Source organism: Haliotis asinina, chromosome 15 (assembly GCF_037392515.1).
Source record: "Haliotis asinina isolate JCU_RB_2024 chromosome 15, JCU_Hal_asi_v2, whole genome shotgun sequence".
In the NCBI taxonomy this organism is placed as follows: domain Eukaryota; kingdom Metazoa; phylum Mollusca; class Gastropoda; order Lepetellida; family Haliotidae; genus Haliotis; species Haliotis asinina.
Window position 1 is genome coordinate 816,056 of NC_090294.1, and position 20,037 is coordinate 836,092.

Sequence of the window (20,037 nt, forward strand, 5' to 3'; positions counted from 1 at the left end):
TGTCACCCATAACATCATTCCTGTACTCTTCACATCCAAGGATGTCCGAACAGACATTCATCTTTGAGCAACTTAATTTTGTTTATTGGCTTTTAGAAACACCAATCTACTTTTAAAATACCAATAAACTTGAACCATTAGTACTGCTGAAATCTGTCACTGTCACATTGTGTCAACAAAGGAACTTGAGTGGTTGTGTAATATGAAGACACTGTGTGAAGTTGTGTATTTGAAGACACTGTGTGAAGTTGTGTAACATGAAGACACTGTGAGTGAGGGAAACTATAACATGAAGACACTGTGTAAACAAAGGAACTTGTGTGAAGTTGTGAAACATGTAGACGCTCTGTGAACAAAGCAAAGTGAGTGAAACTGTATAACATGAAGACACTGCATAAACAAAGGAACTTGTGTGAAGTTGTGAAATATAATATCAAAATAACTTTGACTACTTGTGGTGGTTACAATAGCATATTCCACACCACTGTTAGTATGTTGGCACTTTATCCAGGCCATCTGCTGTTCTGCATCTATGGACAGAAACAACAACACACTAAAGAACGAAGTACAATGAAAACATATGCTGTTGCTGTCAATTCTGGTAAGTGTTTATTTTTTAAACACTGCTGGGGAGTAAGGGAAATATCATTTTTTATGACCAAAATAGCCTAAAATTCTGAAAAGTAAATGAAAATCTTTTTTCTTGTGAATAGTGCTATTTAAATGAACCTTTGAAGAATTGCATGTATAGTAGACATATGCTACTTGGGAGTCTTTGAAAAGTAAAATTATTTCTGCATCGAACTGACATAGGCACTAAGTTAAACACACTACACTACAAATTAAACATAAACTTGTTTTAAACTTGTTTTCAGATGGAGTGGTCAAACATGCCAAAACACAGGACTTACATAATGAATGATAGGGAGATTATGCAATAGTAAGCAATATTCCAGCTGGATCAGTAGTTGTCAAAGACATTGTGTGGAGATGTCCCCCATGGATATATGAAGATTCACATTCATGGTTTGAATATATGACTTTGTATTATTTCAAGTTGATAAGTATAAGAGAATCAGTAACCAAAGTATGCAGAATGAATATGAAATACATCTTCACTGTTTTCTGCTTATCTACATTAACTAACTACCCGTATCACTAATCAACGTTTCTCAGAGAACTTACAGAAAACAAATTCTAGTTATTGCAACTTTCTCTGAATCATAACCATTCTGTAGCTTTGCCCTTTACATATACATATACTGACCTCTAATACACAAGAGTTACTGTCTCCATGATAGAAGAGTTACCAAGTGTAACGTCTATCATCCATGCCTGTAGCACACGTTTTTGAAGGAGAGGTTCTGTCAAAGTCATAAGCTGTGAAAGATGCTAGAGGGAAAACAAGCAGGTGGGTGAGCGAGTGTTGTAGCAGGGCAGTGGATGAGATGGCCCTAGAGTGAGTGAGTGAGTGAGAGTGAAGGAAAGTGGAACAGTGGATGAGATGGCCCTAGACTGAGTGAGTGTGAAGGAAAGTGGGACAGTGGATGAGATGGCCCTCGAGTGAGTGAGTGAGAGTGAAGGAAAGTGGGACAGTGGATGGGATGGCCCTAGACTGAGTGAGTGAGTGAGTGTGAAGGAAAGTGGGACAGTGGATGAGATGGCCCTCGAGTGAGTGAGAGTGAAGGAAAGTGGGACAGTGGATGAGATGGCCCTCGAGTGAGTGAGAGTGAAGGAAAGTGGGACAGTAGAACTAACTAACTAACTAACTAACTAACTAACTAACTAACTAACTAACTAACTAACTAACTGGATCGGGTGGTCAGGCTGACTGACTTGGTAGACACATCATCGTATCCCAATTGCGTAGATCGATGTTCATACTGTTGATCACTGGATTGTCTGGTCCAGACTTGATCATCTACATACCATCCCTATATAGCTGGAATATTGCTGTGTGCAGAGTAAAACTACATGCATAATACCACTTTCATGAAATCCATCATTATTGACAAGACTGGGTGCTGACAAATGAAGACACATTTTTCCATTTTTTGCTACAAATATACAGAGGATTAGCTACCTTTACTGCTGCGTGATGTATTGGTCACAGCTTGTTTTCAACAGTTGCACTGTTACTTTCATTGTTCCATTCTATATCAACAGCCCGTACTATACTACGAACCTTATCAACCAGACATTGACTAATCATTGGCCATGCTACTTGCACTGGGGCACACGAAGCACTGACACCAACATATCCCTTACACAACAGTAAATTGACTGGCAATATCGTCTACACAAACAACATGAACCATTTCAATAATCTTTAAATCTTATTACAAACCATGAATACTTCCACAAACAAAACCTCAGACTGAAATGCTGCATTTTCTTTGGCCATGTTCTGACCACCTGGGCATTACAAGCATGAAGACAGTTTAACTCCCACCTTCAATAAGCTATGGAAAGCTGATAGTGCAATAAACTGACTGGAGGTTTACACTCACATTAAACACCCATGGGAATAGCACAATGATTGCTACTTATTACCTTCAGATTTGAATGTAACTGCAGGTGTTGGCAGATTGGATTATACCTCTGGTGATTGTGCTGGGACAACATATTACTGTGTAATGAGATATGGGGCCTTTTGCCTGTGGAAGCATCTACATGCAGCATCTTGACTTGATGGTACTACATTCCAGTTATTGTTATTAAACCTAGACGAATTGTTGTTTGGAAACTACCTCATGTCCTGTTGTCTCTTCTAATCTTATATATATCTTTGTAGAGAATCATTAATTAATGAAGTACAGACTAGTAATACAGAAGAAAACTTCCCATATCTACCAGCATTGCTATCATTAACATTATCTTGGAACTTCCCATAAAATACCAGTGACATATTACCTGCCATACTGTACAGGTATTCCTTCAACACCTAGTCTACAAGATTGCAGACCAGAATATCCTTCACTTGCTCAAAGACTGTAATACATTGGGCATTTCAGACAATATAACTATGTAATTCTAGATTACATTGAACAAATCAAGTTGATATACATGAATTTTCTTAAATTTTCAACAAGTGCCAATTTTCTCAGACATACACCAGTCAAGGTGAGAATTCTGATTATAAGGAACAAACTATGTTGATGATGCACAGAAGTGATCTAACTAAAATAAAATGTCCTTGGACATTTATACATATCTGCATGTGGAACTGTTTTATTGACTTGAATGTTCTCTACAACTTATCTCCTGCAACACCCTACATTGGTATAGTGCCTAGAACTCCAACTAGCTGTCAGCATGACATGTCTCACAGTGGAGGTCAAGGTGTCCAGGTGTCTTCAGCCTCTATACAAATCACAGTGAGTGAGTGAGTGAGTTAGTGAGTTGGTTTAATGCTTCTTTAAATAACATTCCATTTACATCTTAAGATGTCAGCTTAATGTGATTATAAAAAAAATGTGGAATGTTTACCCATGTAGGTTCGGTGATGACAAACCAAGCTGCCAAGTTGGGTACAGTGGGATTTGAACCCACTGTCAAAGATTGAAGGCATGTGCAAGGGACACAACTCTGCAATGTGAATTGCCAATGCTGACAAGGCTGGTCGAACATCTCTTCCTCATTTACATGGGGGATGAAAAAAAATCATCACAGTTTAGATTCAGATATGTTTTCTTTCAAAGCTCTTTTTCTGACTGAAATATCCCAGCTGTTTTAGTACTTGAGAGTGAAGATTGAGCTGCTGTGATCCCAAGCCCTGATATGTCAGTGATGGGTAGAGTTTCCATATTTCCCTGACATAATCCTCCTTCTCTCAACAAGGGTCAAGTAAATAGTCAAGTCATGAGGTCTGGCAGGTGGTTCATAAGGAAACACACATAATTCATCAGCAATTTAATAACAGAATTAAAACAAGTGTCATCAGAAAATGAAATATCCCCCATCCCCCCATATTTGAAAGAACAAATCATCTGACAGTTGCTTGAAATTTTTCTAGACTTTGTTCAAATTGTTTCCATGGAAATAATGAAAAGTATAAATGCCCAATATCTGTAAACAACAAAAGGCACAACTTCAGTATCTGCCTCATATTTCAATAGTTTCATGTGTGTTTACGAATGTACAAAGTAAGTGACACAGCCAACAGACTTCATGTCATGTACAAAGTAAGTGACACAGCCAACAGACTTCATGTCATGTACAAAGTAAGTGACACAATCAACAGACTTCATGTTATGTACAAAGTAAGTGACACAGCAAACAGACTTCATGTCATGTACAAAGTAAGTGACACAATCAACAGACTTCATGTCATGTACAAAGTAAGTGACACAGCCAACAGACTTCATATTATGTACAAAGTAAGTGACACAGCCAACAGACTTCATGTTATGTACAAAGTAAGTGACACAGCCAACAGACTTCATGTCATGTACAAAGTACGTGACACAGCAAACAGACTTCATGTCATGTACAAAGCAAGTGACACAATCAACAGACTTCATGTCATGTACAAAGTAAGTGACACAGCCAACAGACTTCAGGTCATGTACAAAGTACGTGACACAGCCAACAGACTTCATGTTATGTACAAAGTGAGTGACACAGCCAACAGACTTCATGTTATGTACTACAAAATCAATTACACATCAACTCCCCTGCCCGAAGTACATGTATGCACAGCAGACGACCCCCTAACCATTAATATCATCATGAACCCCTCTCTCCATAAGTTATGAATGGTCTCTAAATGGTAAATGTTTTCATTAAAAGCAATGACAGGAGTAGAAAGAGTCACAACTAATGGTAAACCATTCCTTCTATCAAGATCATATGCGGCCATGTTGTGCATTGTTGTGTATTGCTGTGCGAGAAACCAAGACATCACACCAGAATTATACATTTCCAAACAATGCCTGAGAGACTCTGCTCCAGTGTTTACAAAACCAACAAGTTGCTAAGTGAAAGGAATTTTCAAAATGCTTACCACCAAATTCAACAAACACAATGACACCTACAGAGTCAGCTCTGAGCCCTGGAAGTGATTGTATCGGGGCAGTTGGCAAACTGTTGTGTCTTCAACTGTGAGTGACTGAAATGTTTCATCAGTGATGCCAAGCACTACTGCCCAGTGTCATCCATCAGCCAGACATCTGGTAGAAACAGTGCCAACACTATCATACCCCTCTGGTACTGCTGTGTTTGTTTGTTTGTTTGTTTGTTGTTTAATACAGCAATCACAAAAATTCTACCGAAGTAATGGCTGCCCATGAAACAGGCTTGGACCAGACAATTCAGTCATACTGTTCAGAGAAACAATCCACACTGCAAGGTCATATTTTTTGTCATATTCATAAACCGACCAAAGATATACTTTAGATATACTTGCAGTATTAGGTATTTACTGTTGACATTAACTGGGATGAGACAGCTGACACCAAGCCTTGCATGCACATTGCAAACACTCTGCCCACACTACCCATGTTGTGTGGGCAGCGGTTCATGCTGACAATCTTATTCTTTACCGCAGTCCTTTGTAGCTGAGTGGATAAAACCACCAATCAGTAGCGGTACAGGCTGATACCATGTATCTGCAATAGTGCTGGAAGTTTTCAATAATGTGATATTTTATGATCATTTTCAGAAAGAGTAAACAAAGTTATATCAATCTTCAAAACAAGTAATAGTTCAAAGTCAAGGGCTATTCCATAGAAAATCCCTGGGCAGAGGGACAGCATTTAAGTAATGCCCCCTAATCGATGGGGCATCACGATGTGACAAGAAATACTGCCTTGCAAGAACACCAGTGTGAAGTCAAAGGAGGTTTATGAATTCAGTACCTGAACATGTCCACTGTCTACACCTGGGTTCATCAATGTTGTCAGTAGCAGACAGGCTGGTATATACAATGAGAGGATGAACCTAAATTCCAGGACTGAAATTGCCTTGATCACATCTTGTAAAATCCCAACCTTCATCCCACCCTTGTGGATCTCAAGTGAAAAGACTTGGACCTGTTACAAACAAGGAAATAGCTAACCCTTCATTGAATATTACACACACCGAGCTTTCCATGACTCTTTCAGTTTAAGGTCATCTGCTCATTCTCTTTGTCAAAATCAAATAAACTCATTTGCATAACAAATTGATCTTGTAGTCATCCACATGCATGTACTCTGTATGAACCTGTGGTCGTCACACTCCAGTTGGCAGACAGATCCAGCCGGCAAGTGTTGTTTCAGATGTCACCCAGCTCCACACAGAGATCCAGGTCTGGTGTAGTCTCCTCTGACCATGTCATGGCCTCTAACCTTTACAAGGTTGTTTTTGTGATGCTTTCTTTCCAGCCAGTGACATGCAGAATCTTCTACACATGTGGAGACCATGGCCACAATAGTTGGAATCTGTCAAGTATTCTGGGGGTGTGATCTCAGAACTGGAACCATCATGTGTTGAATAAACAGCCAGTTGTCAGAGGATGGCTCTCTGGCAACATGTGTTGCTGATATGAGATGAAACTGGTCGAGATTTCAATACTGGTTTCATAGCGTTCTTTACATGTACAATTTCTGAAACATGCTTATTGGAATGATCTGACAAGACATAATTGACTGGCAGTTCTATGAATGTTTGTTTATCATCAAACAATGCATCTTGAAACATTCAACTTACCAGAGAGTCAGCTGTATAGAATATTCAGACCAGACAAACCAGTGATTATAGTCACTATTAGTACTTTACAATGGTCAACCCTGTGATAACCCCTAAATAACCACGCTGACAAGTCCAACTGCTTGATGAGTTATGTCTCTTCATAGAACAAGGTGTGTTGCAATCCTGTTCTAACCTTGTACCACCTTGGTGCTTATATATATGGATAATATATACTCCGGAGGTTCTTGTACAGAGCAAGTTCAAAGTGAAAACCCATTTATCACAGAAGCTGACAAAAATGAAATAGGATGCAACCTTATATTAGCATTCTGACTGCCATCATGCCAACAGTTAGGTTTTGTACTCCCAGGGGAGCTGAAAATGAAACTGACATGTAATGCAGGTCAGGGTGTGGATTTGAGCTATGGAAAACATACAGAATATTTTCATTACTGCCCAATACCAGGTTTACATGGCTTGATCTACATGAAACATGGAACTTATATTTATGGAATAGCAATTAACCTCACTTAATGAACATATTTTCTAATAAGGACAAAAGTATTTGGGGAAAAATATACACTTATACACAGGACAACAGTCATCATAATATGACTTGGAATTAGTCTCCGAATGGTCGAAAGAAGCAATTGGTTGATTTGACTTGCTGATTTGGTTGATGCATGTAGTTACATCCTTGTCACATAGATTGTTGCTCATGATGTCAGTCACTGGATTGATTGGTCCAAGCTTGATTATTTACTGACCACCACAATGTAGCCTGAACACTGTTCGCAACAACAAAAAATTTACCAAGCAAAAGAATTTACCAAGCATAAGGAAACACAACCTTAATTGCCTCAACACCAAGCCAGCAGTGCTCCCTGGTTTGACACACATGATCAGATCTGGATGATGGTAAGTCTGATACTACAACAGGACAAGTAAATTAGGGATGTGTCCAGTCCAGTTAAACTTGCAGTTTATATCCCAGAATTCCCCAAATTCCCAATGTCCAGCTGCTACTCCTGCCAGCAATTCCAATCCCAACAAAGCATCACAGCTTGTCAGACAGATTTCATGGTTTATGAAGCGGCAATTACGCAGGTGTCATGACAGTTTACAACCCCTCTCAATACAACGCTGGGTGTAGCTTCGTCAAGAAGGTAAATGCAGTTTATTAACCAGATCTGTACCTACAGCTGGAGTCCCTGCTCCCTCACTCAGTACCTGATATGGAAGATATAAACAACCATATTGTACTTGTATGGCAAGGTGTGGACTCTGTGCTGGACCTGAGCAGCCAGGTGTTAAGTAACTGCAATTAGTTTAGAACTATTGATTGCATTTTTGACAAAAATAACCACAAATGACCACAACCTGCTTTCACTGTGTATATCTGATAAAAGCGATTTAGAAACATTTTTGGAAATGGAGTTAAGCAGGTAGATAAATGCCTCTGAAAGGTAGATAGATAGATAGATAGATAGATAGATAGATAGATAGATAGATGATAGATAGATAGATAGATAGATAGACAGACAGATAGATAGATAGACAGATAGATAGATAAATAGATAGATAGATAGACAGACAGATAGATAGATAGACAGACAGACAGACAGACAGATAGATAGATAGAAATAAACTACAAATATAAACACAGAGGTATAAAGAAAACAAATACATATAAACATTCCACTTAAAAATGTTGTACATTGTAACAGTTTCACTTAAAAAAACAAATGTTGTATGATGACATGGAGACAGTATGAGGAGTGAAGTTACTACAGTAATACACAGAAATTATCTGCTTATAGAAGCGGTTTAGGATTTTTCATTTTCACAGAGAGTAGCAAATTCTCGATCATGATTAAGAATTGTTTGAATGAGCTGACACGAGACACTCTGCATCTGTAACTACAAATGAGGACATGATAACATGCATGTTTATCTGGAAGTAATATCAGTTTTCTTGCCAACATTAGATGTGGATGAGATACGGTTCTCCATATTACACAGCTGTTATTTCCTTTACTGCCTACTTGGAGAAGAATGTCAACCATTCCACGTTGACTCCAGTTATTCTAGGACTCTGTTTGTGACCATCGTTCAGTATAACACTGTGACATGTGAACTGACACAGATCATTAATCACATGGAAATACCATATTTCAAGTATGGATATTGATGGATTTATTCATAGTTTTGTACTACCATGATGACCAAGTCATTTAACCATGTCCAAACTCTAAATATGACACTATTTCATGAACAATATAACTCTGAAACCAAATATTCACATGCAAGTCAATAATAGCTCAACATGTTTAGATTTCTTCAGTTGTGTAAATGAGGAAATCCTTTCCATAATATTCCAATGGCATTTAAGAAATTATTCAGAAGAATAGTCTGTGGCCACCTGCAGTACAACAGTTTCCTAATGTATATATTTTATACAACAACCAATGTTTTTCAAATATAATGGATAACCCATCCAGCAAGTTTGAAGTCAGTCTGAGCCGCCTGACCATCAACAGATCCAGTCATTATTTAAGTCCTGTCAGACTGTGCAGACTTCTCAACAGACTTCCCTCTCCCAGCATCACCCCCTAATCTAACTGATTGAATATCGGGACAAGTAGCCCTCGACTGTGGTCAGAGTGGAACCAGTGTGAAACGGGTGGTCATGTGGCCTGGTTGATCACCAATATCCTTTTGATGCTTGTGACATCGACCACTGGTGTGCCTGGCCCAGATACAGGGGTCACTCACTTACGCATTATGCTTCAGTGGGGAAGTCATGTGCTTTGTCGGAAAGTCAAAGGTGTCCCTTTGCAACATATAATACACTTACCCTGCTTCAAAATCTGGACAAAACAAAGACTGGTTGGTCTAAGATCAGTATTCTTTGTCTGAGTGGAGCGTCCATGTGGAAACAGTGTGATGCTATCTTCTTGGGCTTGCACCATGAAGCCATTATCAGCACACACCAACAGTCTTGTAGAAATGCGGGCACACACACACAGACAAAGACACACAGACACACACAGAGACAGACAGACACAGACACACAGAGACACACACAGACACACGCGCACTCATCATGACATAACTGCAATAATAAAACTTAGTTCACCTTGCCTCTTTCTTTCTATCACAAGATTTATTCACAACAATGACAACTTAATGCAATCTAGCATTGTACATGACAAATAGGAAACTGATACTGAGGTGTTTTCACATCATCAGTTACTAGTTATAAATAAATGTTGGATCTAAAACATAACAAAATAGACATCCCTGTCGTCACTCCAGCCTGGCGATGGTGAAACCAGCAGACATACACTGATATAGCTGTGAGTGTTGTTGAACCCACTGAGCTGTGGTGGACAGACATGATAAACAATTTATTCACCATGAACGTTTTTCACAAGTGTCCATTCAGGTAGGTGATGAAACATGTTCAGTATATAGAAGTTCTGAATACTTCTGCAACACACCATCTTTAAATGAGTACAAGTATTGGAGGGAAAGTATTTTGAAACTTTGCGGAATTTTGTCCAGAGATAAATAGGCAGGGAAGTAAATGATTAATGTGAAAGACGTCTATGGCAGTGATGTATTACATTCAGATATGTATTGGAAAACATGTCTTGGAATTACAAGCTTAAAAAAAATCAAATATTCTACCAGTACTTGCTTTTCATACTGTCAGCACAGATGAAACATACTCCATTACAAAGCTTTCCAAACTCAATATTCCAAAATGAGGGGAGTTTTCAGATACAACAGGATAGAAAAATATATTTCATATTAAATAATCTCCCAGACCGAATTGCTTGTGTCTTACTGTAGAGCAACTGATCAAGTGTACAGCTCATGCAGAAAGCCTATTCCAACATGGATGTGTGTGTCAGAACACAAGGTGTGGTTAAAACAGCCAGTCTAAAACAAGGAAGCCAGTGTCTATATTACTGATTAGAACTGTAGTCTGAATCACAAGTGAGAGACATTTCAGTCAGATCTTGCAGAGTCTCACCATCAGGAGATCTGAGTAATGACATCTCAAAATCTCCTTACAGTCTCATACACAGTAAGATCTTCACACACCCTTCAGCTTAAAGGCATCATATTGAAAACATATAAAAGCTCTCCACACATCCTCCAAATTAAAGGCAACATATTGTTAATATACAATACAAGTTCCATACTCGGCAGATGTGGTTCACATGAGTAATACTGGCAAGGTGGGCTCATCAATAGGATACCATTCCATGGTCAGTTGTTTGAGTAATCGTTTACACTTTGTACATTCGAGCTGTTATCTTTAAACTCTTACTGATACCTTTAAAAAATATCATGTACAAAATGTCAAACGTTTTTAACTGTGTTCACTTTTACAAGACGTCTTAAGATAGCTTTCTAAAGATCACTGTTCAAGTTTATTGTGATACACATTTACCATTAAAGTACAGCTGCAATGTTCATTGCCAGGAACTTTGTCACATATACCTGAACAAACCTACCACAACCACAACCCATCACCCTGAAAACATGGAAGCAGGAACAATCAGTGGGCATTAGCCGGGTTCTAGAGTCCAACACCTTTAGGTAAGTAAACAACAACAACAACAGATTTCTCAAGAATTCAATCCATAATCAATACTTGATTACACTAAAACAAGTATGAGAAAGAGTTAACAAGGCACCAAGCTTTAAACATTTAACATGGCATAACAGACTCCAAGATACACTGTCATTGGAGGTTCTAGTCTTTCCATCAGAGTAACTGCTGAAAATAGAAAAAGACACTGACATATCAAACAGAACATATTGTGAAAAATATTTTTAGCTGAAGGCATTATGTATTTCAAAGCAACTAATTATCCACATCTCTGATGCCAGTATGACATTTCCAACTGTAATGGTCTGGGCCAGATCAGCCTGAGCACATGGAGGCTATGCCAACAAATCCCAGCGAGCTGCTCTTCCATGAGGATCCAGTCCGCCTCCAAAATATCAACAAGGAACACAAGTTGGTGACAAGAGATGACTCAGACAAACACGGTCAGATGATAAAGTCAGATCTCTCTCACACACACACACATCTTCAAATGGTAACCTCAGATCTCTCTCTCACACACACACACATCTTCGAACGGTAAAGTCAGATCTCTCAGAAACATATCTTCTAATGTTGAAGTCTGATCTCTCAGATCTCACGTTCAAATAGTGAAGTTAGATCTCTCAGACACACATCTTAAAATGGTTAAGTCATATTTCTCAGACACACATCTTGATGTGGTGAAGTTAGATCTCTCATACACATGTTCAAATAGCGAATTACATCTCTCAGACACATACATTCATATGGTGCTGTCAGATCTCTAAGAAATGCATTTCAGAAGGTACAAGATCTTAAGAAACATTTTCCACCAGATAGAGTCCACAATAACCTATACTGATCAAACACTAAGTTACATGTAGGTCTGTAAGGAAAACCCATCATCATTTATCTTCAAGTCATGGGAAAGAGAAAAACTGATAAAATCATTTTCTAACAAAATTCCATCACGTGTTAAAAAGGCATGCATTAGCTCCTGTATGGGAAGAAGGACAAGTACTGAGAAAGACATTTAAGACGCATCATTAGCCATTTAGATCTCCATCTAGGATTATACCATTTATCACCACCCCTGTCATCATATGTAGCATGAAACTTACACACAAAATTCACCTTTAACACTCGCCAGGAAACCTTGATATCATCTTTAGTCGTCACTATATATTTTACAGTTGTTGGCTTCTGGCTCCAGTGATCCTTCAAGTAGGATTAAATATGTGTGTCTAAGCATTAAATAAACTGCCAAATGCCTCATTCACTGACATCCAGCTTTTGTGAATAGCTCTGAAAAGTAGCCAGACTGACAGCTGCAGGTAACTATTGCAAATACAATCAATTATTCTATCATGTTCTCTGTCCAGTGTAAGCCTCTCAATAATCCATCAAGTCCCAAGATCAAGTCTGTTCGGGAGATCAAAGGAACTATCCTGATCTTACAAAACTCTAGAGAAAGTTGGCAGAGAACGTTATCCACACACATGCAGTCAGTTGTCCACACACACTCATCTTGATAAAGCTTCACTTCCAAAAGATCCCTACATCAAGTCTATTTAAGACAAGATTTAGGAGCCTTTAGAACCACGTTTCAGCATAAGTGTTATGGATGGGCAAGCAATCAGAAATGCACAGACTGATAGAACACAACCATCTCCAGCATTCAAAATGGCCTGTATGTGAAGCATGTTTCCCCAAGACTAGATAGTGCAAAGTTGTTGCAATAGTCACATCTACACAAGTTTCATTAATTCTCCAACTAATGGCATTTTTTGTAAACATTTTGAATAGACTGAAGTTTCATTTGTTGAAGGTGATAAAATATCAATTCTGATAAAGGCTTTGTTTTATGTACCTTTCACAGTGGAGTGAAGGGAAGTGAACATTCTTAAGTTTGTGTTTTATTCTGTTAATCCTTGATTGTTGTAAGACAAGATGAACATCCCTGAAGTCATAGTGCTCAAAAACCTGGTGTTTTCACTGTCAAGTCTGTTTTTATCTGCCATCCTCTCTTTAGAGTTTGTGTGTGCTGTCATAGTGATATGAGTTACCATTCATCAAACATATCAAGTTAAGAAGTCATATGATACAAGCTACAAGCAGTAATTTATTCAAACTCTGCAGAACATTGGCATCCTGGCTGTACAACATGCAGGAACTCTGCTCAGTGCTTGAAGATAACCATATGTGCAGTGGAAGCAAGGCAATCTCCCCCTTCTCTCCAATGGCTCCCAGTCTCTGGCACATCAGTGGTGCCATGTAAAGAATGTGCTCCTCTCAATGTGAAGAACAATTTGTTGCCTATTTTTCCAGCAACATCAGGGTTTGATCAAATGATTCTTTCCCTTTACTTAACAGATGCATGAACATTTTAACTGCAGTCTTCCTGTTTCAGATATCCAACAGAAATTAAAAGTGACAGATTATAAATCTGACATACTAGGTCAGGTCTGTGGAAGTATTGGTCATGTTTTAGTGCCTGATAACTTTGATCAGAAGGATCATGTTGCCTAATAGAGAGTGAGATAGATCACGTGAGTTGGTGAAACAAGCTTCACACAATGTACCTACTGGGGAATCAAACAAGGACTTAGCGTGATAAGCTAACGCTTTATACACTGTACTATACCACCATCCCTTAATGTAATAAATGAATCAGGGTACTAAGGTCACTCTGACCCATGAAGGTTCACAACCTTGTACTTGACATTAGCTCAATTTCCGTGGTAACTCCCAGAAAAAACACAACTTATTAAATTACTCTTCCTGCCTGTAAATTTCACTTCAAAGATAAAGTGTGGATTCACTTCAAAGATAAAGTGTGGATTCAGTTCAAAACTTAAAATGATGTAACAAATTTATCATGGAAAGAACATTCAAAAGCCATCTTGTATTCCATAACTTAATTAAAAGTAGTTAATGATTGTCAAAAAATAATTCAAAATGAACACAGAATCATAGCATGTTATTTCAGATGTATGAAGAATGACACTTAACACTCTCCAACAATATACACATCTTACCAGCTCTATTGAAACAAACTGCCTACAATCGTAATTAGACATTCATAAGCACACAACAAATTATCACTTTCCATCAAGTCTTCTCTAATAACTGTTTACTATACTTCCACCAGAACCCTTTGAAACAAGCCTGCAGACAACCTGTACAAATGTAAATTCAGTTAGCATGTTGGCAAGGTTCCCCGTTAATTAACACAATCTGGAGCCTAGAACATTCTAAGTCTAAATGGATAATCCAAACAACATACTGGCTCTCCTAGGCGTACATCACAGGCAACTTTTATTATTTTTCTTACTAATTTCCATTTCCTTCAACTAATATCATATTTCACGGTTAATTTAAACACAAATCATACTATGCCTGTTGTGAATACACTAGAGATAAAAATATTCCATTTTGTATTTACTGTTTCCATATGATTTTGGGCCATATTACATATCTTCCTGGTTCATATATGAACGTATATCACCCACAGGTGGAAGGAAACGGCTTACCAACCCACTACCTTCAAACATATGAAACAAACAATATACTGAGATTAAACAGGAGGACTGTTTCAAGTTGCATATTTAATATAACATGCTTTTTTTGCTTAATTTTCTCAAAATTCTTAAAATGGATGACAAAAGTAATAATCCTTTCATGAACTGCCAATTTCCTTGTGAAGTAATCCTCAAGTAATGTTGACAGTCAACATTTTGCCTTTTTCTCTGCACTGCTGGCCCCTGCATGTTGGCCACATTTAGGTTACAGGACTGACGATGGGAGCTATATTTCCTAGCATGGCTCATCGAGGAACTGACATGTACCGATATATGGTTTGTAGACCCTTGGAAACATACATAATACATAAAGGATTACAGGATTTACAATACAAGAACTACTGTCCCAAAAATTTCTTTAGTGGAACTGATTGTTGAAGAAATGGCACATGGAATAAAACATTGTTACAACCTGCTTATAAAAACAATACTTGGCCTCATTTCAGGTGAAAGGTTTCAGGTTTCAGGTGAAAAGATATCTGGTTTGGCAAATGCCTTCACAACAATTCCCAGCTTACCAGATTATTGCATGGTATTGAACACTTCAGGGCCCTATAACACAACACCAGCATCTTATATCACATATGCTTATCCTCCACCCCACCCAAGCGATATTGCTGGAATATAGCTGGAATATTGCTAAAAGTGGCATAAAACCAAACTCACTCCATATTGTACTGAACACTTTGGGGCATATGAGCATGGCTTCCTGTTGAAGGGGTACAATCTAAACTCACATAATCTATTCTTGAGCAGCTTTGAGGGACATCTTGTATTGGGACAATGTACCTAGAACCTGGGCTTCATTAGAGATGAGAAGGCAGATAAGCCTTGTTTCTAGAGATAGCTGGATCAAAGGCTGCTCAGATCTCTAACAGTATCCACTTCAGCTTGAATGTCTCCATACATGCAACAACTCCAGTTGCAGGATATTTTAACATGATAGGGATGTGAGGCAGATACAGACAATATCAGGACATCCATTATAGATTACGATGACTGATAAAAGCTATTGCAAGATGTCTGGAACTCCAGAAATGTATTGAAATGTTGGAAGGTCTGGGTGTTGATACTATCACACTTTTAGTGATCAATAGCAAAGACAGAGTGTGTGTGTGTGTGTGTGTGTAAGGGGGGGGAGGGGACGTGAGGAGGGGGAAGAGATGGATGGCTGAAGTTGGTGGGTTGGAAGTAGTAGTAAGCAATGGTTTAATTCAAACTGTGAATCCAAGTTTCCCTTGAGGTGACGCTTGACAATAAAACTGTGTCTAATTGGGCTTTCTTAAAACTTCACAATTTCTTTAATACAGAAGCATTCTAACATTGCACTTCACAGCGTGTGCAATGCAATAAAGTAGAAAATAAAACTAATTACTGAGACCATCTCCCATTTATTGGTCTTGATGGAAGTAAAAAACAGGTTAAACAGTGAGACAAAGCAAAAACACATTTCTTCTTTTTATTGACATGAAATATAATTCATAGTGCCACTTGGCACCTCTTACAACGCACAACTGAGACTAGTTTCTTCAGCAGCCATTAACATTCTTCTATATCTGGTGATGGACACACCCACTTTGTTTCAGTGACTGTACTAACAGAAGGAATGAAGATATTTCATGACAACAAGACTGCTACTTTTTACCAATGAAAGTGTCAGATAAAAACTGTCACTTCACCATTCAAAATCACTACCCTTGACAAATTTCTGTTCTCAAAACTTCACATTTCGGCTAGCCGTTTCACAAATATCTCTTCATTCTACTCCATGGAAGAATAGTGAGACCACTTTCCTCCTATCATCCAGTATGATTCATAATCCGTCAGAAACAAATTCCCCCTCCTTCCAGAATTCTACCACAACTGTCTTTGCTCCAACTACCCCCAAACACAACACCAAGTATCTGTGTGTAATGTTCCAACAATGAGCTGTCTACTTCATGACTGCCACAGGAACACTGCCTCCATGCAGCCAGGGGCAAACAGTGTCAGCTATGGACTCAAAGGAAGAACACCCAAAGATGGTTACTATGCTCCACAACAGAAGGAACTGGGGAGAATGGGACAACTTTATCAATGAGTGACCATGTCATATTTCGAAGATGCAAGAGATTACAATCCATTCAATGTATTTGTCGTCTTCCCATTTTCTTGTCTCACCCTCCTGTGTACCTATGATCTGCAATAATCCATTGTGATATTGAGTGATAACCTGCATTAATCCAGTGCGATATGGACTCAGGACCTGCATTAATCAACCGCGATATTGACTGACAAGCTGCATTAATCCGTTGAGATAAGACTGTTAACCTGCATTAATAGTCATCTGGACTGATAACCTGCAATAATCCATTGTGATATGACTGATAACCTGCATTAATCCATAGTGATATGGACTGATAACATGCATTAATCCATTGTGATAGGACTGATAACCTGCATTAATATATGGTGATATGGGCTGATAATCTGCATTATGGACTGACAACCTGCATTGATCCATTGTGATATGGACTGATAACCTGCATTAATCTGGATGGATTAAACAAAATCAGTCTCAATCCAACAAATTTGAGCAATTCAAGAAATGCAAATATGTTTGTGATGGTAACTTCTTGGTCTGGTGTTTGTTTATTCTTTGACTCTGTTCATCAGTCCCCACAAACACTTAACTTACCTTCAAAATAACGAATTACTTCACATGCATTTGATGAAATTGGCTTAATTACTTGATAAAATAAATCCATTTCTCATACAAATCTATTTCCTCCCAAGTTGATTTAAGGGGAAAGGGAGAACCTAAAATAATGTGTGCAAGAACTTCACAAATTCTCATTCTAAATTACCTAACTTCATGCCGATCAAGTATCTTATCAAACATCTATCAAACAACATCAAACATAAAACTGTCTTCCTGACGACTTTCAACAGAATCCACTTTTGGTGAGAGCAAAAACCTGAACATCAATCTGACACATCTATCATGGAGGCCGATAACTCTGTCATACACTCACGAACCTGGAATCAATATGTCCAGCATCAAAACTTCATCAGACAAATCAATCAGGCGTCGTATCTCGACATCACGACCTTGCACGTGTTTTACACAGGCCGCCACGACACGCCAATTACATACAGCATAGCACCATGTCGTCTCACAGCTTAGCACCTTGTCGTCTCATCGTAATTAGAGCAGATTTATTAGCACAAGTGCAGTTTTACAACCCGCAGCCTCCACCCATAAACCAGATGTTCACGAGATAACCCCTCCCTTCATCTAACGCAGAGGTTACGGGGGCAACGGTAATTTGGATAATGGACTCTTGATGACCGTCGCTTCCGTAACTGTGTGAACGAGGATGTGCTCAACCAATGGATGTACTTGTTACAAGAGCTTGGGGAATAAAAGAAAGATTCATCAGAGACGCATTCTTGGAAGTGCTATTTATGACATACACCTGGGTGGTTATATAACTGATATATACTCAGAGCTCAAACACATGGCAGAAGTTAATTACAAACTGAAATGAATTGACAAATCTTAGAAAATAATCTCTTGATTGAGTGACTTTCTTTAAAGAGTGTTAATTCATATATAAGCTGAATTTCTAAATCGTATCTAGTGGGGATGTGTGCTGATCTATGCACATTGCGTATATGCAATCATCAACAATGACACATTGACATACATTGACATGGGAGGTAGGCACTTGGGATCACGCTGATTTATCATCTGACATACCAGATTTGTTACCGACCTACTAGAATAGATAACATAATAACACAAACATCTATTTACGCTCTCTGCTGTGGCGAGTGTTTGTGAATACGTGTTCTAACAATGTTTGGTTTGATTGACACCCGTCCAATATTGCTGGAACAAAACTACAAATTAATAAATGTCAACTGAAGCGTTCACCTACCCGTCGTCCTGTAGCCGTGCAGCACCTCCGCCGCCGACAACATCGTCTCGGGGAAGACCAAGAAGAAAGCGGAAATCAAATGAAATGTTTGAGCCATGGGACAAAAATGTTGCCAAATTCTTTTCATGCCTCCTTTCTTGATCTTTTTACAGAATGCGTCCATGTTGGTATTCAAGGCATGATCTCGGCCTAATTTAATCCCGTCATTACCGTAGTTCCCCACACGGACCCACGCAGTTAGTACGAAGAAAGGTAGTACGAGAATTGACAAGATGATCAAGGCAAGGTGAGCAGGTACCTCACCCGGTTTCCCGTCCTGACCACTCGGCCACGCCCTTCCCGACGCCTCATTATAACGCCCAACGGCGGTATATATGGCATAACTTTGCACTCCTAAAACCAACAGGCAATAGATGATGGACCAGAAGGAATTCAAACTTGTACTGTGGGTAACAATTCCTGCCATTGTTACACACTCAATACAATCCGGCTTGAAGTGTTAGAGCGCCCTGCTAGATAGCTCCTTCCAGATTCCCATCACTTGATCTACTGGCACACGAAACAGTTCCACTTCCGTGCTGTTTCATAATATCCCAAAATATCGAGTTTTAAGCCGTCATTCCACAGTTATTCCGAAGTGGTGATCATGATGCAGAATATTTTCAAAGTTTGGGGATAAACATCCGGTCACCCAACACAAACACGAGTGCACTCTCTACTTCTACAATACAATATTTCAGCACCTATCCGATCCAGAGCATGGTACTGTAAGCAATATCCTTCGTGTATATCCGTGTTTCCGACACCAAGCCGAATGTGTCCATTCTCTGTCGGCGGACTGAACTGAACTGGCGTCGAGCCACTAACAGCCAGGTAGAGCTACTCCGTGTTGCAAGGAAGCTGTACCGGCTCAGCATGTAAACACGGCCCTCTAGCCACTACAACAATCTTCCCGGCTTTCCCTTCTCAACACCACCACCATCTAATGAAAGCGTATATTTAACTTCACTTTCTTGTAACACTCACACACAGAATTCAGTGCTAAAGAATCTGGAAAGTCCTTGAAAAGTTCTGCTTCCAACCCACGTGCAGTGCTGGTATCGTCTGTCGTACGGCACTTCACACGCACGCGCTCTGTGGCGGGAATGCGTAATTCGCCCTTCTATCTCATGCCGCGTTCCCTGTTTAGCAAATAACTTGCCAACTTTTCACCCATTGTGGAGTTGTGTGCCTTACAGATGCATCGACGACTACT

At 39.0% G+C, this 20,037-nt stretch overlaps 1 protein-coding gene across 1 annotated transcript in view; it reads right to left on the bottom strand.

The window, feature by feature from the left end:
- Positions 1-19,438, bottom strand: part of LOC137266382 (uncharacterized) — an 83,279-nt gene extending 63,841 nt beyond the window's left edge. The window contains exon 1 of the mRNA XM_067801880.1: positions 18,783-19,438. Within this exon, the coding sequence (XP_067657981.1) occupies positions 18,783-19,248 (466 nt within the window). The 5' untranslated portion in view covers positions 19,249-19,438. The remainder of the gene's footprint in view (positions 1-18,782) is intronic.
- Between the last annotated feature and the right edge of the window lie 599 nt (positions 19,439-20,037).